At 42.7% G+C, this 24083-nt stretch overlaps 1 protein-coding gene and 1 long non-coding RNA gene across 2 annotated transcripts in view; one reads left to right on the plus strand and one right to left on the minus strand.

Annotated features, from left to right (window-relative positions):
- LOC140694031 (uncharacterized) overlaps nucleotides 1-24083 on the plus strand; it is a 540346-nt gene that overhangs the window by 383593 nt on the left and 132670 nt on the right. The gene's annotated exons all lie outside the window — the stretch shown is intronic.
- The window catches only part of LOC140694019 (uncharacterized), a 129999-nt gene that overhangs the window by 35054 nt on the left and 70862 nt on the right, over nucleotides 1-24083 (minus strand). Inside the window, exon 5 of the mRNA XM_072957508.1 lies at nucleotides 958-1078. Coding sequence (XP_072813609.1) covers nucleotides 958-1078 — 121 coding nt within the window. The remainder of the gene's footprint in view (nucleotides 1-957; nucleotides 1079-24083) is intronic.

Genomic DNA, 24083 nt, shown 5'->3' on the forward strand with positions numbered 1-24083 from the left:
AGTGTCCACCATCAATACAATGATGCGGTAAATCACGGTGAGCTGTGGCCACTAAAGTTCCGGTGTTTCGGCGTGGTCCAAGGCCTTGTCCACAGTACGCTCCCACGAAAGGTGTCCTTACACAAGAGACCAAACCTGCATATCAGGAAAACCCTCTACTCTATCTGAAAGGACCGGGTGAGTCTGGAGGGAGAGGACGTCTGTGATATATACCTGAGTGAATAAACCGAGCTGCAGAAAACATATAGTATGGCCTTATTTTTCAATAAAGCATATATACACACACATAGACATAGATTTCTCATATACGTGTATGTATGTGTTTATTTATATGACATAGGCATAAAGGTCATGAAATATATACTCCACATTGTCAGCAGTTTTTACTCTCAGGAAAAAAGGGGAAGGGATGTAGGGGACTTTCGGTACCACAACAGATCTCTTTTCAGAATTTCAGTTAAGTATACTTGGAATTTAAAAGTTTATTTAAGTCCAAAGTAAAATGGACGAGGACTCCACAAGACAGAATGCTATACTAGTCATTAAAAATCATGCCAGGGGAGATAGAATATTGTAGAAAAATGTGTAATAAGCCGAATGGAAAATGGAGGTCTCCACACAGTATACAGGCACACATTGCTCACTGGTTTTTATGACAGATGTAATACACACTGATGAAAAGAACAGAAAATAGATGTTAATGTGTTAATTATTATCTCTGAGTACTGGCACCAGGATAGATCCTTTTGACCCTTTTTTCAGACATTTATATTAAATACACACTATTTTTCATCTGAAAAATGCATTTTTAGATGTCTAGTACCACACATTGGAAAATTACACGAGTACTTACAGAAACAAATAACTAGGAGACACCGCAGCAGCGTCACAAAGTGTAGAAAGGGCGATCCTGAATAACACCGCGCAGTTACATAAGGACCCACAAAGTGAGAGCACCTGCTGTAACAGGGCGCGGCCCCCTTCCATTTGTCAGATGTGTCTTCAGGGCTGAGGCAGTTCTGAGCACGGCCAGTGTCAGTGCTGGTGTCTGGATGGATGCCACTGGAGGTGAGGGCACCTGCAAGCCGAGAGGAAGAACAGAAATCATCCTCTGCTTTTTCTGTCTTGTTTCTTTGTTACTTTTAAAGAGAGGCGGAAATAAGATAAACTGGATCTTTCCTACTGAAATTTCAGTAATGAAACCATTTTTAAAGTGATCACAACTTATATTCTGCCTATGACTGTCTTTTCAACAAAGCATCATATTTATAAAATGTTAATTAACTCAGTTAATTAACTCCCTGTTGAAACATTCTAGTAAAGAGCATGAACTGCAGTATGTAAAAGAACCACACCTGCAGTAACTAGCTCAGCTGTCTTGACGGCAGTGCAGTCAGCCCCCACCATCCCGTGGCCCTGAGCTCCTGATGCTGGTAAGAGAGCGCGCTGCTGCCTCAGATGGAAAGAAAAGGTGAAAGCATTTTCTGAAATCTACAGCATTGACAAAACATAACTGATAAATCCCAGGCTCCTTTGAGGCTGTCATTTTCCGTTTCTGGCCAACACCCGTCAATGAGCAGAACCACCCCATTCCCGAGTCATGGGACTCACGTGGGCAGAAGTTTTGGAGAAATTTCCAGGTATAGAATGTAAACCAACTATACATAAAACTCTGAAAAAGAAAAGATGCAATAATCTGATTTTGGAAGACACTAAAATATTCTCCTAAGCCTTAGTACTTGGAAAGGCTGGGCTTCTACTAAGCCACTTATTTATTTCACAGCCAATGAGCATCTCCCACAAACCCTGTTTCCCTGTGTCTGCTGGGAGCTTCAGGCACATTGATGTTGTCTATCTTATAAGTCACAAGGCAGAGGCGTGTGTCTCACGCTTGCAACACTCACACAGGCTCAACTCCTAGCCTCACTGTATGAACTTGGCCCCATTTTCTCACCTGTTTATTTGGTATCTGTTCTTCTGTAAGCTGCCTGAAATGCTTATTGAAACAAGTCAGAAGAATGAGTGGGTAGAGAAATGGACAGATGGACAGGTGAGAGATGGGCAGAAAAACAGAGAGTCTCCAAGAGAAGGGGAGCAATCAAAATTACCTATGCAAAACCCTCTTCTAGTCAGGGAAGGAAACCACCACGGAGAAGTGTGAAGAGGCAGGTTGCTTAGGACTGTTTCCTGGATTCCATGAAAAGTCACACCAAGAGATGAGAGGGTAGAACTATAAATAATAAAAGAAAAAATTCATGCATGTTTGAAAAATATATCTACATTATGTACTTTCTAAAGAATAGAGTCAAATCAGCAAGGCCCAATAACACAATCCTTGGGTATTTACAGAAGTGAGAATCCCATCTCCAATCTGCAAGGCATCCCTTTGGAGCACTGAGAGTCTACACGGTGCGGTCATAAAGCCATCACCGCAAAAGCGATGCTATCCTGCACTTACGAGGAAAGAGCAGCTGTGCTCGGTCTGCCTACACGTGTCTTTTACACCCCTCAGCACCTCTACGGGGGAGGGACGCCTAGCGAGCCCCATCTCTGCAGGACAGAAAACAAGTCCAAGAGAGGCTAAGCCGACCTATCAATTCTCCATCTCACAGGACTTGTCACTCCAGACCAGGACTCGAACTCGGACCCACGTTTGTAACCACAGTACTACCGTATTTTATGTGCTTTTTGTGTGTATAATACATTTGTTTCTGGCATGAAAGGGTATTTAATAAATGATCGGTTGTCTTGTCTATCTCATTAGCTCACAATCTTTATATTTTTGAATTGTACTCTTCCCATGGAGAAAGGAACGGAAAGAGCGGGGATCAGAATGAGGTGGGGCTCCATTCTTTATCTGTTGCCTCATCTCATCGAAGTCCCCAAACAAGGAGATAGAGCAAATGTTCTCGTCATCATTTAAAGAGAGGGCTCCAGTGATGGTGACTTACTCAACTCCAAAACCAAGTCTGGGGGAAGGGCACATGCAGCAACGAGAGCAGTAACACCTGTAGGAAGGCAAAAAGAGCTCAGGGGATGGCTCAATGCGTCAGCCTGATTTAATTTCAATCGATAATACAATAACACACTCTAAAAAATCTAGCATGCAATGGATTTGCTCTTTCTTGACATCTAGCAAGTTTCCACATCTCACATGTAACATTATCACGAACTAGTGAAAGGAAGAGTCCACAGACAAGGAAAATCAATGCCACAGGCAGGCTGAAACACAGGCTGGAGGAAAGGAAGGGAAAGGGCATAGTTAAGAAGAGGCAAAATTCTGGGAAAAAGACATCATCACAAGGAATCTCAAGCATCATCCAGCAATCATATAATCATTCTTTCAAGGGAGAGTTACTTAGGTCCTATTTTGTGCAACATTGTACAATGGGCGAAGCAAGAGCACAGCGTCCATGGTGGCAGCAAGTTGCGGAGCTCCAATACACTTCTGATCCCGGTACCTTGCACACTTTTCCTCAGTATAAAGGCAAAATATATAGTAAAATAATCCAATGTAAACTCTATGCAATGCTGAAAAAAATTAAAGAATACCTAAATACCTGGACAGACACACCACGCACATTCCTGAATCAAATGACAGCATTCTTGGGATGGCAGTGCTCCCCAGAGCGATCCATATATTCAACGTGGACTCGATCACAATCCCAGTGGGTTCCTCTGCAGAAACTGACTATCTGCTGCTACAATTCATATGAGAATTCGAGGATCTCAGTAACCAAACCGTACTTGAAATAGAAGAAGAGTTTGAGAGGACTTGTAATTCTCAATTTCAAACCTTACAACTGTATCTCCAGGTGAGATTAGAGGCCATTTTTAAGTTATAATTGTGTTTATCCTTATTTTCTAAATTCTGTACAACGAATATACCTGTTAGAATAAGAAATTTAAAAAGTAAAGTATCTTTTAAAACATGCAAACCGATTCATTCATTGGGAAGAAAATATTTTGACTATAAAGAAGTAAACAAATATCTAGTGAAAAAGGACTATTTAAAAACAGGAGTGAATTTACATTTTTTGTAAATTGGAAACTGAAAAGCACAAACACATCAAGTTTCTAGGGAGAGTGTTGCAACATATTAATTGTTATTTCCAAAATTCTAATTGAACAATGAAAACTCAAGAAAGAGAAAATCTTGATTGACAGCCAACTGCAAACACATGGAGAGCAAAGGCCTAGAAATCACAGTTCCTTTAACTCTGCTACTAACTCAATAGGAGAGGAAATTCCTCACTGATGGGACAGTGGAATCCCATGCATAAGACAGGATACACAGTACAAACTGCACTAGAATTGGGGGTGATTTCCATAGAAGAATTCTAAAGTTACAACATTGCTGAAAAACTATAAAAACACTGACAGACAGATTAAAACACACAGTCATATATATTATATAGAAACATAGGAAGTCTGCTCCCATGTTGCATAGAAATACAAACATATTTGTTCATTTATGGGCACTGATTACTTTATCCCAGGTAGAATATTTCAACTTAAATAGATAATCAATAATACACTCCTCTTGTCAAAACTAGTTGATAAGTTACTCTGCTATGTATGCACAATGTGTCTAAGATAGATTTAAAATTAGTGAAAAAGATTTTTGTATGGTTTCTTGAACCCTTCTCAAAACACCAAGCTTAATTTTAAAATAAATCTGAGCAGTATTTCTATATGATCTTTTCCCTTGTGAAATGAACAACACAGTCTGTTGTCAAAATTCTTTCCTTACAATGATTCACGAGCACCGTATACTCACAAAACTGCTGGACAGCAAGGCACTATCCAGACACTGTGACAAATCAAATGAAACACAAGGAAGACAGTGACCCTATTCTGCAGGGCTTATAATCTGTTCCAACACTGGGTTTTTATTTGATTTGTTTGATTGGTTAGAAAAATAAAATCACTCAAGTACATTCTTCTTTGAGCATTATGTAAATCATGACTCTCTTTTTAGTGTCATGAGCAGGAAAGACTTGAGTATGAATTGACTAGAACAACTAGGCACAATCATCACTGGAGCCTGTGTAATAAATAAGTACATGAGATCTAAAATAAACCTACACAGATCTCTGCAAGGAAAATGAAGAGGTGAGTTCCCCAATGAGAAAACAAACAATCAAGAAATCAAAAAAGGAAAACTTTTTCATTAATGATTCCAGGCAGTAGTGGAGCATGGTGGTGAAGATCACAAATGCTGGGGACAAACATGAGGGTCTGAAATCCCACAGCACTGGGTAGCTGTGACACTGATATTTCAGTGAAATTTTCTGCACCTCAGTCTCCTATCCATAGACTGGGGACAACCACAGCACCCATCTCCTAGAACGGTCTTAAGAATTAAGTTATTTTTTATATAAAAGTTTAAATAAAATACCTCAGATTTTAAATATTACCCCAAAAGCTCAAGGAACAAAGAAAACAGTGATAAATTGGAGTTCATCAAATGTTAAAAATTTGCTTCAAAGGACACCATCCAGAAGGTGAAAAAACAACAGAGAGGAGAAAATTTTTTCAAATTATTTATCTGATTAAGTATTTGTATCTTCAAATAAAAGAAAAAACTCCTACAACTCAACAAGAAAAAGAGAACTCAATTAAAATGTGTATAAAGTATCTGAAAATGTATTTTTCAAAGAAAATATACAAATGGCCAATAAGCACAATCAAACGATGTTCAATATCATTAGCTGTAAAAGAAATCAAGTCAAAACCACTAGGAGAAACCGCTTCACACTTACTACAATAGGTTATAATAAAAAAAAAGGTGTAACAAGCACTAATGAAGACACAGAGGAAGCGGAGCGCGCAGCCCTTGCTGGTGAGGATGTAACACAGCGTGGCCACTTTAGAAAACAGCCTGTCAGGTCCTCATAGAGTTGAACATTTGGTTTATGAATGACCCAGCATTTCTGCTCTCTGGTCACACAAGTAAGAGAACTGAAAACAAATGTCCACATAAAAATTCCTACAGGAGTATTCACGGCGCCATTACTCTTCACAAACAAAAAGCAGAAACAACACAAACGACTATCACCTGATGAATGGGTAAACAGTAGGGCCCAGATATACAGTAGAATATAATTCAGCAATAGCAAAGCATAGAGTACTGACCCAGGCCACAACCTGGAAAAACATTGAAAAAGTTACTCAGTGTGAAAGAAGTCAGTCACAATAGACAGTTCCATTTACATGAAATAACTTGTTTTACATGAAATGTCCAGCACAGGCAAATCCATAGAGAGAGAACAATGGCTGCCTGGGGCTGGGGGAGGATGAGGAAGATGGGAATGACTGCTTGTGCATACAGGGCTTCCTGTTGGGGGATGAAAATATTCTAAGATTGACTGCGATGCACAATTCTGGGCTTTGAGTAAAAACCGCTGCACATTTTAATGGGTGAATTGTATTAAAACTGTTAAGGACAAAAGCACCTAGGGCCAGAACCTTCAAATAGTAAATGCAAATTGCTAACTTTTATTACAGGAAGAAGAAACTGCCCTCAGCATGAAAGCAGGAGATCGGCAAATATGGGTTAACAGAATTGGACAAGAGCATTTCACTTGAAAGAGTTGCTGAGTGTACACGAAATATTCAGAAATAGGGAAATCAGCTTGACATCACGAAGAAACATTCTGCTTCAAATGCAGATCAAGGATTCGGCAAGCCCAGCTGCTAGAAATAACCAGAGAAGAAACCTGGTTCTTACAACAAGCACCAGAGCCAACAAGGAAATGGTGGTGAGGAAAGCAGGCAGCCAAAAATCTGGAACAGTTTGCTACAAATAATTTCTCCACTGAAAATTCAAAAATAAAATGAAAGTGATGCAATGCTGAGCTGGCCTCACGTTAAAGGGCTTCCTCTGCTGCTCGACAGTTCTGTAACCCCGAATGAGAGACTCAGGAGAATCAGCATGGCTCCTGGCAGTCCCCAAGTGACTGCCCACCAGCACGTTTACCACCATCACATCTGCCAGGGTTGTATTGCAGAGAAGAGACCAACTTCTAAAAGGCACAGGAAATGTTTACCAGGGAAGAAAAGGCTGCTGTCAGTCCTGGGACAGAGGCAGTGTGAGCAGAGGCCAGAAGGCTGCAGGTGAACTGGAGCAGACCTGGGGCAGGAAGGGACCACGGAAGAGCAGATCTCAATTTTCTACTCTCTCTCCCTCGGGTAGGAGAGATAAAGCCTGCATCCTTCTCACCTGGAACTGTGGGTTCTGGCTGGCAGAAGTCTTACGTACAGGGAATGAATACTCAAGACTCTGTGGAAAAAGTCACGAAAGAGAGAGGGCGTAGGGACCCAACTCCACGAGCCTCTCAAATGATCCCATATTTATTGTGTATAATCAAAGGAAAACGTCATTAACAGTTGTGTGATAGTAAGCAGGAACTTGGGGAAAGAAGGATGAGACAGAGATTGTAGAATCCACCATGAGTACAAAGGCTTAGTGTATCTTTAGGTAAGTCATGGGGTGAGGGGAATAAGATACATTCTTTAGACATGTGAATTACAAAGCAGACCACCAGACCAGCTAGGTCCTTGCTTGGGGGATAATAGAGTATCTAACTGCACACAAGCCCAGCCTTTATAGCTGTGGGCCTGGGTCATTGCTTTGCGATGAGCAGAGTGCTATCTAAAACATCATCTACGCAAGCAAAGCATTATCTCTGTTTTTAAGGCAAGGAGACAGGAGTGAGTATGCACAGGCACTTGCTTGCAAAGCAGTTACTAAGCATACGTTTTCTTCTTAAATTTGACAGGTGGCTGGGGTCTGTTACAATTTGTTAACCCAATCATGGGCTCCCACATGGAACCATTATGGAGGACACCCTAAGGTGACAAATCCTGGCTCTAGGTCTTTTCCTGCCAGCTTCAGCCACTCTAGCAGAGTCTAGGCACATTCCTGAATAATGATCATACAGAACCACCCACACTGTTAACTCCTGGTGCTTGAAACTTAATTTTAGCTCTACACAACTTAACGTAGAAAAGTTTCAGAAATAAAAGATATTATATTTATTTTATATCTCATCATAGGACTTATTTTTCTGATTGCTCTAAGCTGCTTCTTCTTGGTAAAGCACCTAATTCTGCAGGTGAATTCAGTACTTTCTTTGGGCATAACTAGCCAGTTTGGGCTCGCTAACTTCTATTGGTCAAATACCGATACACTTAATTGATTTCATTGTTCATCAATTTCAGCTGGGAGCAGAGGGAGTGTCACTCTGTTCCTCAGCCCAACCTCAACTCTTTATCATCAGCAACTCAGGACTCCGGAAACCAAAAAACGCTTTTGTTTCCCTTCTACAGTTTCAACAAACCCAACAGGATACATAAACCTGGAGAAAGAATTCAACACAAATGTTAAAACAAAAATCAATAAGCCTGAAGCAACTCCATCTCCGAATCATGATACACAATGACATGAGATTAAGTGTGTCAGGCCCAAAGCATGGGTGAGCCTGACCACCTGATTTCTATTCTTCAAAGGAAGGAAAGTTTTCCTATTTTTTATTATCACTCTGTCATTGTTTCTGATTAAGCCAAAAACTAGTGTATGAAATAATTAAGCATTGAAATAACAGATTTTTGTTGTATCAATTACAGAAGGCATTCAGAGGTGTTAGGAAATACCACCTCTGTAAAAAATGCAAAATTTCTTCCACTGTGAAGAACACGTATACAAAATGCAACAGAGAATTCAAGCTCTTGTGGAGAGGAGCAAAAGCCACAGAATCAAAGCAAAGTCATTACTATGAGTCAACTCAAAATTCACTGGACAATCATGTTCAATGCATTCAATGAAATTTAAAGGCATACTGCAAACCATACACTTAATGATCTGCAGGCTAGAGGAAGAATTTCTCTCTTTAACAGACAAGAGTAATCAATAGGGTGCCCCACCAAACAAGGACCAAAGAACAATCAGGATTTTAACAGTTATGATAAATCAGCATTTTCTAAAGATCAAAATCCAGAAATTTTAAACATTCATTCACACCACAATGAAACAAGCACTTAAAAAAAAAAGAAAATAAGCACATAGAACATGTACATAGATCAATGAGAATATCTTGAGACGCTGGAAGAAACAGGCTATAGTCTTTTACTTGAGAAATAAAACTACTTTTAAAGATAAATGCTAAAACACATTTCATCATTCATATTGCCTTGAAAAATCTGAGGCACTTGTATCTGATTAGAAAAGCAATTCTGAGTAATAGTGTGTTACAATTCAGAGCCAGTTTGCTTTAGAAGAAAAGAGAAAAGAAAAGCTACTGTTTCTCATATACTGCACAAAGTGTGAAGTGTCTCCCTGCCTCTTTCTCCTCCCGTTTTCTAAGCTCATGCTTCCCAACCCTTCTGAAACAAGTATGAGAACCTCTTATTCCCGCCAATATGCCAAATGACAAAAGAAAATCAATTTATTTGTGTAAGTATATGCTTAAACCTTGAACTGGAAGAGAAAGATATCAGAAGTCTATATGGAACTTATTTCTACATTCCTGAAATCACACACACAAACGTTCACACAGACACAGACACAGACACATACCCCCTGGATTACTGGGAAATTCACAAACTTAGGATTTCCATCTTCTAGAAGATAACTTTGTAGTTAGTTTAAAATACAAAACTGTCAGCTTTGGAAAGACTTGATCACCTGCTAAACCATCCAAATATCAAAGAGACCCAATTAGCCTTCTCGGTAGAATGTAATTTCCCATGATGACAAAACATACCCTAAAAAGTCCTGGATCTAAGTCTCGTGTTTATCACTAGCTATGATCGTTTTTAAGCACATTAACAGATTCAGAAACGTATGTCTCAACAGCATTTATTCTTATTGAATTAGTATACGTGTTCATTTGCCTATACAGAGACCAGGTCCCATGATGGAGTTTAAGAGCTATTTTGTGTATTGCAATATTTATTTTTAAGTGCAGAAAAGGAGGGTGGGTATTACTCAGTTGTAGAGCACCTGCATAGCATGCACAATGTCCTGGCTTCAGTCCCCAGTACCTCAAAAAAAAATAAATAAAATAAGGGCATATTTAAAAATGAGTAAAGTTATAAAAAAATGCAGACTAAAAACCACTGCAATCTAGGAGACACAATTACAATAAAAAAAAAACAAGAGTTTCTGTCAATTATTGGCTATTTGCCAATCGCAGAGACAACCAGAAATCACACCTGATAACCATCACGTGTGATTCTCAGCAACCCTACTAAGTAGACACGGATGAGAAACCAGGCTCTGCAGATGAGGAGACGGAGCTCAGAGGAGCCGGGGACGCTGACCGTCCTGCTTCCCGTGACACCACATCAGCCCAGGGCAAGCGCTGACGGAGCTGCAATGAGGGGACACCCAGCTGCATGGAACCTTGGGGCACTGGGGAGTCCCAGAAAACACTAAAAACTGTTCAGTGAAAAACCAGCTCAAATATAATACACTGTGCCACATTCTTTAAACAGGGAACATGAGTGAGACCTTTTTGATGCCTCCGTGTCCTTTCTGCCATCGTCAGTTACTTGCCCTCACAGCGTGACCAGTGATAAACTGGACCCCATATGAAGCGCACTCAGATGGCAGAGCATTTGAAGCTGGTTTATGAAGTTTGTAAGACTCTGTCTGTGCCTCACACAGGCGGTCATCCATCACTTCTCACCGGTGTGGACGTACCACCTGAAATCACTCCTTTCTGCTTTTTAAAATCCCTTCATCTACTCCAGACTTTTCAACAGCAAAGAAGCAGCTAAACCACAGACAGTGGACAGCTTTTCACCAAATTTCTTGAACAGCCCATCGGACTACCTGGAAGCCCTTTACTTTTATTAAACCCACTTCCAGGTACTTCATCATTTTCGGATTGGTGGACTTGGCCTCTGACTGAGCTACTCAGAGAGCTCCCAGCCTCACATCCGTGAGAGGACCCTGCTGTTGGGAGAAATCAGTGAGAAAGGCGTACATCCCCCAGTCATGTCTGCATGGCTAGAAGTGCCACAACGTGCTAAAAATTTATACCATCATAACCCCTGGGCTCCCATGGACTGGTTTCACATTAACCAAACTCATGAGACACTGATGCAAGAAAACCAGAAATTTAACTTATTAATGTAACAGAAGATGTGAAACTATGAACCAGACTGCAATATCAGAGTTCAACCATGAGTATATGTTCTCCTCCACGGCCCAAACACGGGCAGGCAGTCACATGGCAAGTGTGGACAGAAGCAGAGCAGGAAGGATTTCTAGATGAATTCAATGGACTAAATTTCTGTTATACCAACAGATCTGCTGCCTGGAAAACAATTAATTCTAATCACGGTGCACTCTTCGTGGACAGTTGCCGAGACACGACTGTGAGCACCTGTGTAACTCTCCTTTCCCTGTCCTTTCTGGGCTAGTTGATGCACAGACGTACAGAAATCGAGGGATGCAGATACATCTAAACACCCAAAGCCCATTCTGGGAGCCACAATACCATACAGCCAGGGTTAAAATACTTGCTCTGCCACTTACTAGTTCTGTGACCTTGGTCAACTTACCCTCTGTGTGCCTCAATTTCCACACTGTAAAACTGGGATAACAATCAAACCTTCCTTACTCGCTTGTTGAGAAGATTGAAGGATTCATTTCTGTAAAACGCTCAGAAAAGAATGTAGCACATTTTGGGTGCTCAACAAATGTCAAATTAATATTACAGTGGTTTACAAGTCTCCTTCCTAATCATCTTCTGTGTTTCCTGGCTAGACTAATACCCAAAGGATATTCTTATTTCTCCTTTTATAAACTCATGGGATGCACCCTTCTGTTCCATCCCACCACCTGTTTAAACTGATGGAAGGGATACCTCCTCCCCACTCCTCTGGGCCATGCAGAGTGCTACTCCCTTCACAGCCCTGATGCCTGGCCCACAGCTAGCCCTCCTCACATTAACAGATTGAGTTGTGATTCCGGGGAGACAAGCAGGGCATGTGAAACCCTTCCTTTCCCTCCAGTGTTGACTACCCTAGGGAAGCACCCTGGATGCTCAGCTGCATTGCAGAACAGCCCTGTGCATGATGGGGCACATTCTCTCAAGGGAAGGCTTGCTGTGGCCCAGAGATACCTGGGACAGGGTGAGTCTCTACTTCTGGGACACAGTATCATGACACTCATTTATCCACAGCCCTGAAGTTCATGGAGAACGTGGCTTCATCAGTAACAAAGAAGACATTTATCACTTGCCTACTCTTGTGTCATCTCTCAGTTGGCTGCTGGAGACAACATGTGTATAAGTATTGGTTCCCCTTAGGCCCCAACATATATGAAGTAACAAAAATTTCTGTGGCTTAACGTTGGTCCAGGGCGACTGTGTAACAGTTCTGACTCTGCTGATGCTAAATTATGGGTGTAGGAATTATGGAACCTCCTCAAATATCTTTCATCATAAAATCAGCTTTTCTTATTTTCTTGTTTCTTTGTAATTACCAAAGACTATAAAATGATGGCTGCACACAAAACAGCAGCTAAAGTTTATGAGCTCTCTTGACATACCCACTGTGGAAAACATGTTACATAATTACTAATTCTCACAATTCTACAAAGCAGATATGAGTGTCCCCTTCTCACAGACGAGGGGAAAACTCAGAACGAGCTGACTCAGGATCACGTGGTTCAGTGTCAGCACGTGCAGGCAAACCCAAGTCAAGAAACTACACCCCATCATATATGTACCAAATCAACTCCCACCAATTAACACACAGCGGCGGGGTCAATACTCAGGGAACTCAACACACTTTTCAGCTTTATGGTGCTCCAGAGGCAGCTTCTAGCTGTTTTAAAATATCCCAGCTCACTGGTTTCTAACACTAGAAGAAAAGCCCGATTTTGCCATTGTTTGCACAGCAAGTCTGAAATGTTCACAGCGAGATAAAAGAATAAAACTATGATATAAGCAGAAAAATTTTTCCAGGTAGAAAGACATAATGGACGTTGTGCTATTCTGAAGCATTAAGCAAAGGAATCAAAATAAAATCACATTGTTTAAGCCTTATTTTACAAACAGAAAAATTAAGACTGCAAAAAGTGGCAACAGCGCCACCTATGGCTAAAAAGACCTTCCAGGTTGCCGGGAAACATGCAACACAAAAATTGACTGTAAGATGAGAAACGAGAATCAGATAACTAGAAGCTTATGTAGCATATACTGCACTTTGCTTTGGGGGGATGGAGGGGTATTCAGTATTTAATCTGATATTGCTAATACTCCTAAATATAAACAAAAGACATAGGCTCATGGAAGCTCATCTTAGAAGAGGAAAGAATCCAGTCCAGCCACTTCATTTTACACCAGGGGAGACTGAGACCTGAGATCTGTCCTCCTGGCAATCAGCAGCATAGCTCTCCTAGGTCTCATGTCTTGCACTGTAGTAAAAACCAACAGAACTGTACTACGCCTATATTCATAAAAGTCACGTCTGTATTTTTCCAACAGTAGGTAATCTAAGTATCTTGCAAAATACTTCTCAAAGAGCCAGGAAATCATAGAAGGGTATTGAAATACAAAAACATTTATTTACATATTAAAACAGCATGAGCTTTATTCTCTCTATTAAAAAAGTGACATGTCAAGTCAAAATTTTGAAATTTTAAAACCTGAAAAGAGTGCAGAAAAAAATCAAAATTTTCTTTAGTCACAAAAGAGAGGATCTTATTCCCTGATAATAATCAATGTGGATTTTTCTAAACTTAATGGTTCTGGTCAGAATCCCGAGAAATTAAATGTCTGATGGATGGTTACACGGCAACATGAATTCTGAGCTGTAACAATACACATTCTGTGTAAATAATCTTCAAGATCGTCTGCTTAAGGCAATTTAAGTAGTCCCTGTCTCACTAGAATGACACAGATTTCATTAAAGCTTCATACTGCACTTAAAAAAAAACAATCCTAGTTACTTTAAGCCATAATAATGTATATCATATATATACATATTGAATATGCATCAGAAATAAGCTACCCTTTTTAGTATTCAGAGTTGATACTTCTAAACTATCAGTCACTGTGACAGCACATTTTTATTAAGCACCTCTACGGTGCTTTGTATACAAGGCGTCCAGCTCTCACAGTCAGACAAGGTAAACCATATTACTCAAATTTCACAAATGACGAAATATACTTAAGCCGTGTAAACAACTAAGATATTCATCATCAGGAAAGAAAAGAGTAAGGATTTTACTTACAATACTCACTGACAAAGTTTTCTTTCATACTAAGACTACATAAAACAAATTCAGTGTTTGGAAATTTTTCAGTAAATAAGCACCACTAGAAAAAACAAGTAACATCATTAGCAACAGTTGGACTTTCAAAGACCACTTCTCTCTTGCACAATAATTATTTTAAATGTTTTGTTTTTAGTTCTCACAAAGCACTAAATTAAAAAAATATTACCTTTAAAGTCATTACCTGAGAATAAAACATTTGTGAAAATGTACAATTTTAATTTATGCCACTCTGCCTCTCATTCTCACTGGTGTCTCTCCTTTGAAGACCTCATCAGGCTGAGATAGCTAAAATCGGTCATTTATGGGCTCACAGGAGTTCGGGAAAACACTCAACGGGAAGCTGATTAGAGGAGCAATTGAGAATTCATCCTGTGCAGCCTGGATTCCAGCATCGAGCTAGCCACCGCCAGCTGCGTGTGATTTGGGGCAAGCTGACCCATCTCTCAATCCCTCAGCTACAAAAAAGGAGACACTGATACCTACAATCAAACACTTGCTATGAAGTAAAACATGAGCAAAGCATTTTAGCCTCAGCTAGGCGTCCACTCACAGCGAGTTTGGTCATTATGATGATGAGGATGGCTGTTAACAAATTAAGCTCGACCAAACAGGAGAAATCACCTTAAAGGAGAAACATTCTAAGTCCATGAGCATTTCCTTTTGGATGGACTGCAGAATATTCTATAGATTTTTTTAATAAACCAAATTTTGTCCATTAATTGTAGATTTACAGGTTCATGGACAAGTCTCCAGAAAAATAATTAGAGGCCTCTAACCTCTGAAAATTAAGATGTAAATTTTAAAAAAATTCAGGGAAGAGATTATACCTCATTTGGGAGAGTATGTACTTAGCATGCATGAGGCCCTCAGTTCAGTCCCCAGTAACTCCATCTAAAAACTTTGTTTTTTAAGAAATAGAGAATTAAAGCAAAAGGATGGAGGAATACGGAAATTTTTAGAGACTCATCTCAGATTTAAGATGGGGAAGAAACCATCCAATTCTCAGAAGAAATCTTGAGGACTATGTAAACTGGATCCGAGATGTCTAGTCTTTTAACATTATTCATGAAATCATATTACCAAGTCTTAAAACTACCTGATAACCCACAGTGGTGATACTGATCATAACAGCTACCATCACGGATCGAGCTCCGGCTAGGACTGCTCTGTTCTGACATCTCTGCCCCTAAGGCCTCACCAGGCGGAGAGCACTAACTTCGGTCATTTATGAGCATCTCGTGTAAGTCTTCCATTTGTGCTTCTCACACTCCCCTCACCAGCTCCTCTGAGGGAAGCACTGTTATCATCTTCCCCACCCGCAGATAAGGCCACTGAGGCACAGACACTAAACCCGTTCCAGGCCACATTGGAATTAAAGGACGTCTGTATTTCTGCTGTTTTGCTTTTGACAAAGGAATCTGAGATATCAATTCAAAGCAGACTGTTAAATAATCAAGTCTGTCAGGTCTTCACCTCAAAGAGCAGATACTATAAATTCCTGTTGTAGGATGAGGCTGCCGCCACAAACTGACTCAGCTTGAAATTAATATCCAAGATGAAGCAGCGGATACACGTAAATATTCACGATTGTCAAGTCTGCCCACGGGTCTGGGCCCTTCACTGCCTGAAAGGGGGTGAAATCCCCACCCGTGTCTGGGAGGGAAGCGCGGCTCTTCCCGGGCTCACCCAGGCTTCATAGGCTATTTACCCCCACAGACTAGCCTCAACGGTTAAAAGCTCTCAAGATTTTTACACCAGGCAAAACTGAAAGACATTTCTGCAGATGGAGCAATTTCCCAGGCTTAAATTTATTTGCCTACACTCAGCCAGAGGGAGAAAAGAAACAGGACTCTACAAAGTCTCTGACCCTCAACACTCACAGGAGTAGAATGACCACAGCAGAAGATGGCCCTTCACATTGCAGGATGTGAACAAAATAAAGATGCCCCAACAACAGGCACTCCCAGACACAGCGCTCAGCAGTCTTCTGCACAATCACGGTTGTGCAGCCCTCAACACCTTCTATTTCCGGAACACTTCATCAGCCCAAAAGAATCCCCCTATCACTAGCATTCACTCCGTAATCCCCCTCCACCCAGCCCCTTCCAACCATCACCTGCTCTCTGCCTCTGCATGTGCCTTTTCTGGGCTTTTCAGATCACTGAAATCAACAATATGTGGCCGTTTGTGTCTGCTTCCTTTCAATTAACATGCTGTTAGCAAGGCTTGTATATTTTGAAGTGGCATCAGCATCTCTTTATTTATTTATTTTTTTTGGAAACGTTAAAGATTATTAGAAGTTGGTAAGTACTATCAAAATGAGTAGAATGGAGCATAAGTGATTGGGTTTCAAAGGGAAAAGTGTGGGTTGAACAGTCAGGGTGGACTTCCCAAAACAGGTGGCATTTTTCATTTTCCTCTTTTTTTTTTCTTTTTTATTCACTCTTACGTGTGAATAATGTTCCACTACATGGAGATACTACATTCTGTTCATCCATTCAGCAGCTATGTATGGACGAGGTCCAGAAGAATGAGTGTAAGGGATGACTAGCATGGATGGCATTTAAGCAAAGGGCAAAATGTGCTTTCAAAAAAAAGCCAACAAACAGAGGCACAAGGAAATTCAGTGCGTTTCTGAGCAAAGTGCTTGCTTGCTTCGGCAGGACTACCGTGCAGGGCTGGGGCGGATATTGGCAGGAATCACGGTGAGGGAGTCACCTGAGAAGACACCCCACTGCAAGCAGCTCAGCCAATCCTCCTCCCTCATCCTGTATTGTTAGAGCAATGTTTCTAGGTTACTCTTATTTCAATTAATAGCATTTAACTGCACGTCTGATCATCACCATCAGACCACATTACCTCCAAGTCACAGAAAATCATTCACTGACCGGAGCAGCTCCAGGACATAATGGTGATGGATTAGGGAGTCCTGCAGCATTCCAGCCTGCAGGCACAAACCCCACATGTGCCCTGGTGATGTCCAGAAAATAAAATGCATGGAAATATCTCACTGCTGGAACACGACATCTGCCCTCAAATTGCCCGAAAATCATCTTGGCAAAGCACTACTCAACCTTCTCAGTACAAAAAAAAAAAAAAGCTAAGAAGGCAAATTTAGGCTCTTCCATTGAAAACCAGCAACCATCACTGCCAGTATCTGAGCTGGAATGCTCCTGACTTTGAAAACCACTGCGCAGTTACTTTTCAAACGTGAAACTCATATATATATACCACGTAGATGATATTGCAGTAGGATTTTTCTTTTCAAAATTTCCAGTTGCAACATTAGCACAAGAAAGTTTATGTTTAGGCTTTAAAAAAAATCAATTATCCTCCATTTTCTTAATTTTGAACTTATTATTATTTTATAAATGGAGCTATGGTGCGTATTTAAAACCATTTGATTTCTGAAAACAAGACCTTTATGACCTCACTATTTCAGAGCAAACTTTAACGATTCTTTGAGAGGTGGGGCCTGGGGTGCTCACTAACAGCTCTTTAAATACTGACAAGGATGTGCTATTAAGTAATGCAAAGGCTCTAACTCCACATTAGCTCAGAAAGCAAAGAAACTACACCAAAGACTTCCTTAAATATTTTATATATTCCTATTCTTTTGAATATTAAAGCTCTTAAAACATATGATTTTTTTTGAAAAAGACAACAGCTGTAATAATTTTCCTCTCACCAAGAAAGCAATCTTTATCAGGAATAAAAACCCCTATGGAAATCGAAATGACAGGATGTTTCTAACTAAGTGAACATCCAGATCTGAACACAAACCTAAATCCTATCAGATCTCACTCGAAGGAGCTCTACAAAGGCCTGGGCAACCCTGGAGATTAGCTCTTTTGTTCCAAATGTTGGCTGAGCTAAGATCATCACACTAGGCAGGGAAGGAGAGAAGAGGAATGTCCACCTGGCAGCCTCCATCAGTTTTCTTCCAGCAACAAGGTGCCTCTAGGGCAGCCCCGCTAACAAGTCCCCCATAAGGAAAGCCGGCATCCACACTGCCCCTGCCGTCCCCAAGTAGCCCCGAAGCCCATATCCCAGCCTGTGAATGGTCTTCAAATGATCCCCCAGTTGGTGGCACCCTCCACCTCTTTCCCGCTACACACACACACAAAGCCACGACAGCCTTCCCAAAGCACAAATTTGATTACATCAACCCCACTTCAAACAGTTCAGAGGCTCCCTGGTAGAGTTCTAGCCCCACCCCAGACCCTGCTCGCCCAGCCTCATCTCAGTACATAGGTCCCCAGTGACCTCAGGAGCCCCCTGACCTGCTCCTACTTCCCACTTGCCTCCAGGTTCATTTTGACTGTTTCCCAAGGAAGCCTTCCCTCCCTCCAACCTCCACAATTTGTTCCTCTCTTCCTAGAACATTCTAGGCTAAGTCAACTTCTGACAATGCTAAGCTCTCAAGAAGCAAATACATTTTGCTTATTTATGTGGCTACACTCTCTCTCCCCTAGACTCACTGAAGTGCACGTGTTATGAATAAATGAATGACGGGTTGGATCTCAAAGGGACAGACATACCTGCTCTCGCCCGTCCCGACCCTTTTGTCTGTAGTATATCAGAAGCAAAACCAGAAGTACCTTTCCTGAGGGTCACTTCTGTTGACACCCTTCACTGCCTACTTTGTCAGTTCTAGTAAAACTCAACTTCTTCCAAAGCCCTACACCCCGGACTCTCTCCAGTGTCCTCCCAAGCAGGGGCTCCCTCCACCCTGGACCGCACAGGGCACTCTCCCCGGGTCCCCACGCCAAAAGCCTCCAGGCCTCTGCCCGGGCTGCACCTGCGACCTGAGCCACATTCTTGACTCCTTCTCCTGGCTGACTCTTACTCTGTCCTCACAACTGAATGTACAGCCCATTTCTTTCAGGAAGTCCTCTCTGATAATGTCCTTTAGGTCTTGACTGGGCTCTATCAATAGCAGCAGTACATGGTGACCAACTGGGTGTTTGCCCGCTCCTTTGAGACCACGAACACTTGGGAACCACGTGGGAAGGAGTGAGAGATTACAAGACAGGTGGGGGAAGCAAAAAGCAGAAATCACAGCCCAAGTCCCAAATTCAAGGATACTTTCTCAGAAAAAAGTATAAACTATTTCACACGTGTGCAATTTGGCTACTATTTTTGTGGCTTGGGGACAGCAAGAACTTGGTGTTCTAGCACAAAACCCAGGTTACCTGCAAAGAAATGTATATATTCTTATCCAAAGAAACCAGAGCTGCTCAAAAACAGTTTTCAGTTAGAACTGAAAGGAAATTTGATAAAGGCAATCTCTCTCTCTCTCTTCTTTCTTTTCTGGAATCATATAATTTTAGAAGTATTTGCGTGACTAACAGACGTCTACAGCCCGTGATTCTGCACTGAAGTGTTTGGGGCTGAGGAAGCCCAGATTACATTCACTCTGTAAATGCAATCACACCAACACACTGATAGGTGCCGTGAGTGGTGGAGCTGATGTTCCAAAGCAGGCAACATTATTCTGTAAGAGAACTCTAAATAGAAAGTAAGAAATGCAATGTCCTGTACTCAATTTCATTTGCTATATGGGTCATTAACTGATAGTATATTTTGACTAATGAAACCCAAATATAAATTGTCAACGTCAATTTTCTTCATCTGACCGTTTTATGCTAACATCGGATATTAAACTCTCACTCCATATGGAAAGCTCAGGCCTATGCTGCAGCACAGATACATCCCGAGGAAGAAAGCCGACCAAGGGAGAACTGGAGAGTTTCCCTTCAGAAGCTGCAAAGTCTGGTTTTGCACCTGTACACCATTTGCAACCATGTCATCATCAAAGGAGTTAGACGTTACCTCTCTGGGGCGAAAATCACTGCGTGCTTCAGAACCATCAAAGAATGCTGAGCTTTGTGAAACAGTCCAGAGGCGCTTAAATCATACTTGTTCTGAAAGGCTCCAAATCTGACTCACTTCACCATTCCAGGTATAACAGGGAAGTACTGGAAACAGTAGAGAGAACATGCCCTTGAATTCTGACAAGGCCCTGCTTGAATCCTGCTACAGCATTTACTAGTCACTAAATGGACCAATTCTTTAACCCCTCTGAGAAGGCTTCCCAATCCCCAAAAGGGGGCTGTCAGCGCCCACCTGGGAGGCATGGATGTGAATGCAACACGCAAGTAGGGCGGCCGACTGCTACCTGACACGGGGCCTGGCTAGTTTCCCTCCGCTGCCCTTCTCCCCCTTTAAACTTGCACTGTTCCCCCGGTAACGATCAAGCCCCCGGAACAGACTGCCCGTATCTTCTGTGTATCCCTGGATACATGCCTTACCCTTAGGAGGCCAGAAAAACAACTGCCTCCTCCCAAGTCACTAACAATGTTCTTAAGAGTCTGGGTATTTTTAACTCTATTTTTCAGGGAGACTATTCCAGAATTTTGCAAGCACCATTCTCCAGGTTGGCTCCCCTCCCAGTGCCCATCCCTTCTCACCTCAGATCCTCTGTCTGACTGCCTTCTGTTCATGGGAAAGCGAGTCCGGTAAGGTGGGGCTCCCTAGACCTCCCTCCCTCCCTCACAGGTGATTGTGACTAACTTCTCCCCATTCCTCACTGCAACTCTAGCATCTGAGGAGTCTACCCTCCCGTACCCTGCAGCCTCTGCACCTTCCCAAGACGCACACGTGGCCACGACCCTCCCTTCAGATTTCTTCCTGGCTGGCCCTGCCCAGCCCCTGGCCCCTTAAGGATAACTGGCATTGCTTTGAAAATGGCAAACGCCACTGACTGACACACGAAAGCTGTACGGTCTGGGCTTTCCTCCAACCAAGACACAGCCCTGCCCCCCCTCAGCCTCAGTCTGCAGCTCTCGAGATGATCTAATTCACATGCAAGGCTGTGAACACCAGCTAAGAATGACGACTCCCAACGTGTATCTCTAGTCCGGCTCCTTCACCTGAGCCCCAGGCTCATAGAGCCGAGTGCCTCTTTGAAGTCCTAATTTGGATGACAAATGGCATCTTAAAAATGCCTCATGTCCACCATTTACTCTAGAATTCCATTCCTGGCAGGTATCTCCCAGACTCCCCATTTTAGTAACAGCCCCAGCACCCACCGAGGTGTCTGAGGTCACATTCAATTTCCACTGTTCCCTCCCCCAGGCCCTGCTCTGGAATCAGTCCTGTTATTTCCATCAATAAGCCCATCTCAACTGTAGTTCTGTAGGGACCATGGCCGGAAACACACAAGCTCACAGCATGGTTCACTAATAGTCCTCCTTAGGGTGCTCCCTGGAGGGGGAGGAATCTCCTGCCGCTGTTCACCTCAGAAGGCAGTGGATTCTCACACATGATGTCCAGGAGAAGGGACTCAAGGTTCTCCCATGGTCTGAGCTTTGAAGGGCCCGAGGTCTGGGGGAGCTCCTAATTAGCAGACACACTTGCCAATGAGCAGATGAGGATGGGGGAATCCACGCAAGGCTGTTATCACTTCAACTCATGGGCTCTCAGGAGCCACGGGAAAGGCCTGTGTCCAGTGTACAGCCCAGCCATCACAGATCCCAGCCTGCATTTGCCAACCCGGACAGCCTAGACTCCATCTACTTGCGACACTTACTTCTGTTCTGTTCCCCACCCAGAATGTGATGGACTCATTCAGATATTCTGGCCTGTCTCAAGCGAGACAAATTCAGTGAAAAATGAAGTGTCCACATTTGGACCAGAGCATGAAAGGAGAAACAAGGCCTCATGGTCAGCATGATGGTGGTGGCCAAACCCTTCCACCGGGTGAGATGAACCATGGTGAGGGTGAGAATCCAGGGTCCTAGGTCGGCCAAATCATCTTCCTTCACGGTTGTCTGGGGTGTTGGAGACTGACTACCACAAACTAACGACACGGCTGTCAGTGGTGGATGTCAGCTGCAACAGAAATGGATTCAACTCTTTACTGCCAACATGGGTTAAAAGTAAAGGCCGGGGCAGGGAGGTCTGCACGGCTGCTGAGGCAAACCACAGACCCAGCTCTGAATGCCCACTGGCTGGAGCAGAGAGGAAGCTACGGCCCTTTTAGCTGTCCCTGTGTCCAACAGATCCAGGTGAGCCAGCTACTTAGGAGAAGGTCATGTTGTCCTGATACCCAGAAAAACCAGCCTCGTAAAGGGAACAAATATTGTCATGGATTTTAGACCCAATTCGGCCCCTTTATGAAGGCAAAGTAAAGTAAATGGCACGGGGAAGTTGAATGCAAAAAAAAAAAATTAAAGAACCAAACGGTGACCGCTTCCTCCAACAGCGTCCCCTGCAGCTGTCACCTCCGTGGCGGCCACTTCCTCACCAGTGACCGCCGGACAGGAAGCGCCGTCATGCACGTCACACAGCGACAGCCAGGAACCGCGTGCCGAGCACGTTTGTGTAAAAGCAGGAATCGAGCAAAATGCTGCAGAGTTTGACCTTACAAGTTTAAATACTCCATGAAAAGAATCCCTGAGCAGCCGACAAAATCAATTCGCATCTTACTTCTTCAAAACAATCAAACAAATTTAATAAGGGCGCATTTGTCACCAAATAAAAGGAGGACCAAACATTTTCCTCAAAAGCAAGGATTTCAACAGGTATCAAACACCAGTGGGTGATGAGCTAACAAAGCAAATATTCCAAAAAATTAGAAAATAAAAAATGACTAAGATAATAGATGGATCAAAACAGCTGTTAAATTGTTGCTTTTTAAAGTGATGGAGACTGTACGGAGGGCAATCTGGCTATTTCCAATTCAGGGTGTGCACAGCCCACATTTTCAGAAGCAACAACATGCTCACTGGGCAGTACAAGTGAAAAAGGAGTAAAGAAAAAGGAAAAGAGGAACAAGAGAAAATTAGAATCACACAAGAACAAGAATGATTTTGACTGCATGTACAAGAATTTATGTGAGTGTGTGAGGCCAGGGACACGGGGATGGTGAGGCCCAACCTCACCTCCTGCTCCAGGGAATGCAGGGGCCTGAGGGGAGCGGCGCTCCCGGGGGACCACAACGTGTTCAGCTCCCCTAACCAAAATTCGACCTACAAGCGTCTAGGCAGATTTTGAGCTACAAATTGTTGTCGCATTTCAGTCTGGACCGTTTTACTCACTTCCACCAAGAGTAGCAGGAGAGAATGAGGCTCTGCTCCTGCACCAAAGCATTGTTTAAAAAATTAATGACTGTGGAATAGTAAAAGAAACAATGGAGTAAAAGTGACTGGAGGAGAATGTGCTTGACCCTAGCTCACTGGCCGCGTTATCTCAATGACGTTCAGATGCTGGCTGAGCCCTTATGGTACCACGATAGACAGACCCACAAGGAGGCAGGTTCAATGCGCTGAACCACTGTGGGCTAAGTACACATCCGGCTACTCCGCCAAGTCCCAAGGGCAGACTTCAAAAGGCAAAAACAAGCTGGCATTCTCTGGTGGGTCTGCAGACTCAGAGACAAGGATTTGTTGAGCAAAAATGTCACCAGTGCCTCCTATGACAAAAGAAGTGGCACTGGCGTGGGGGCTGGGGCAGGGCTCCAGGCTTCCACTGCTCACTCACCACTCTGTCCAGGGGGAGAAGGTGGTCCCTGCTTAGGTTTCGCTGATGCACCTACCTTGACTAATGTCTGGGGCCTCAGCAGGAGTTGACAGGTGAGGTGAACAGAGCCAGACTCTGTGTAGCACGGTGCTGGGAGCTATGCCCTCAGCAGTGCCCAGGCTCCTAAACATGTCAACTCATCTCCAAGAAGCAGATGGGGAGTGCAGGCATGTAGATCACAGGGCCCTGTGAGGACAAG

This window comes from Vicugna pacos, unplaced genomic scaffold (assembly GCF_048564905.1).
Source record: "Vicugna pacos unplaced genomic scaffold, VicPac4 scaffold_20, whole genome shotgun sequence".
NCBI lineage: Eukaryota > Metazoa > Chordata > Mammalia > Artiodactyla > Camelidae > Vicugna > Vicugna pacos.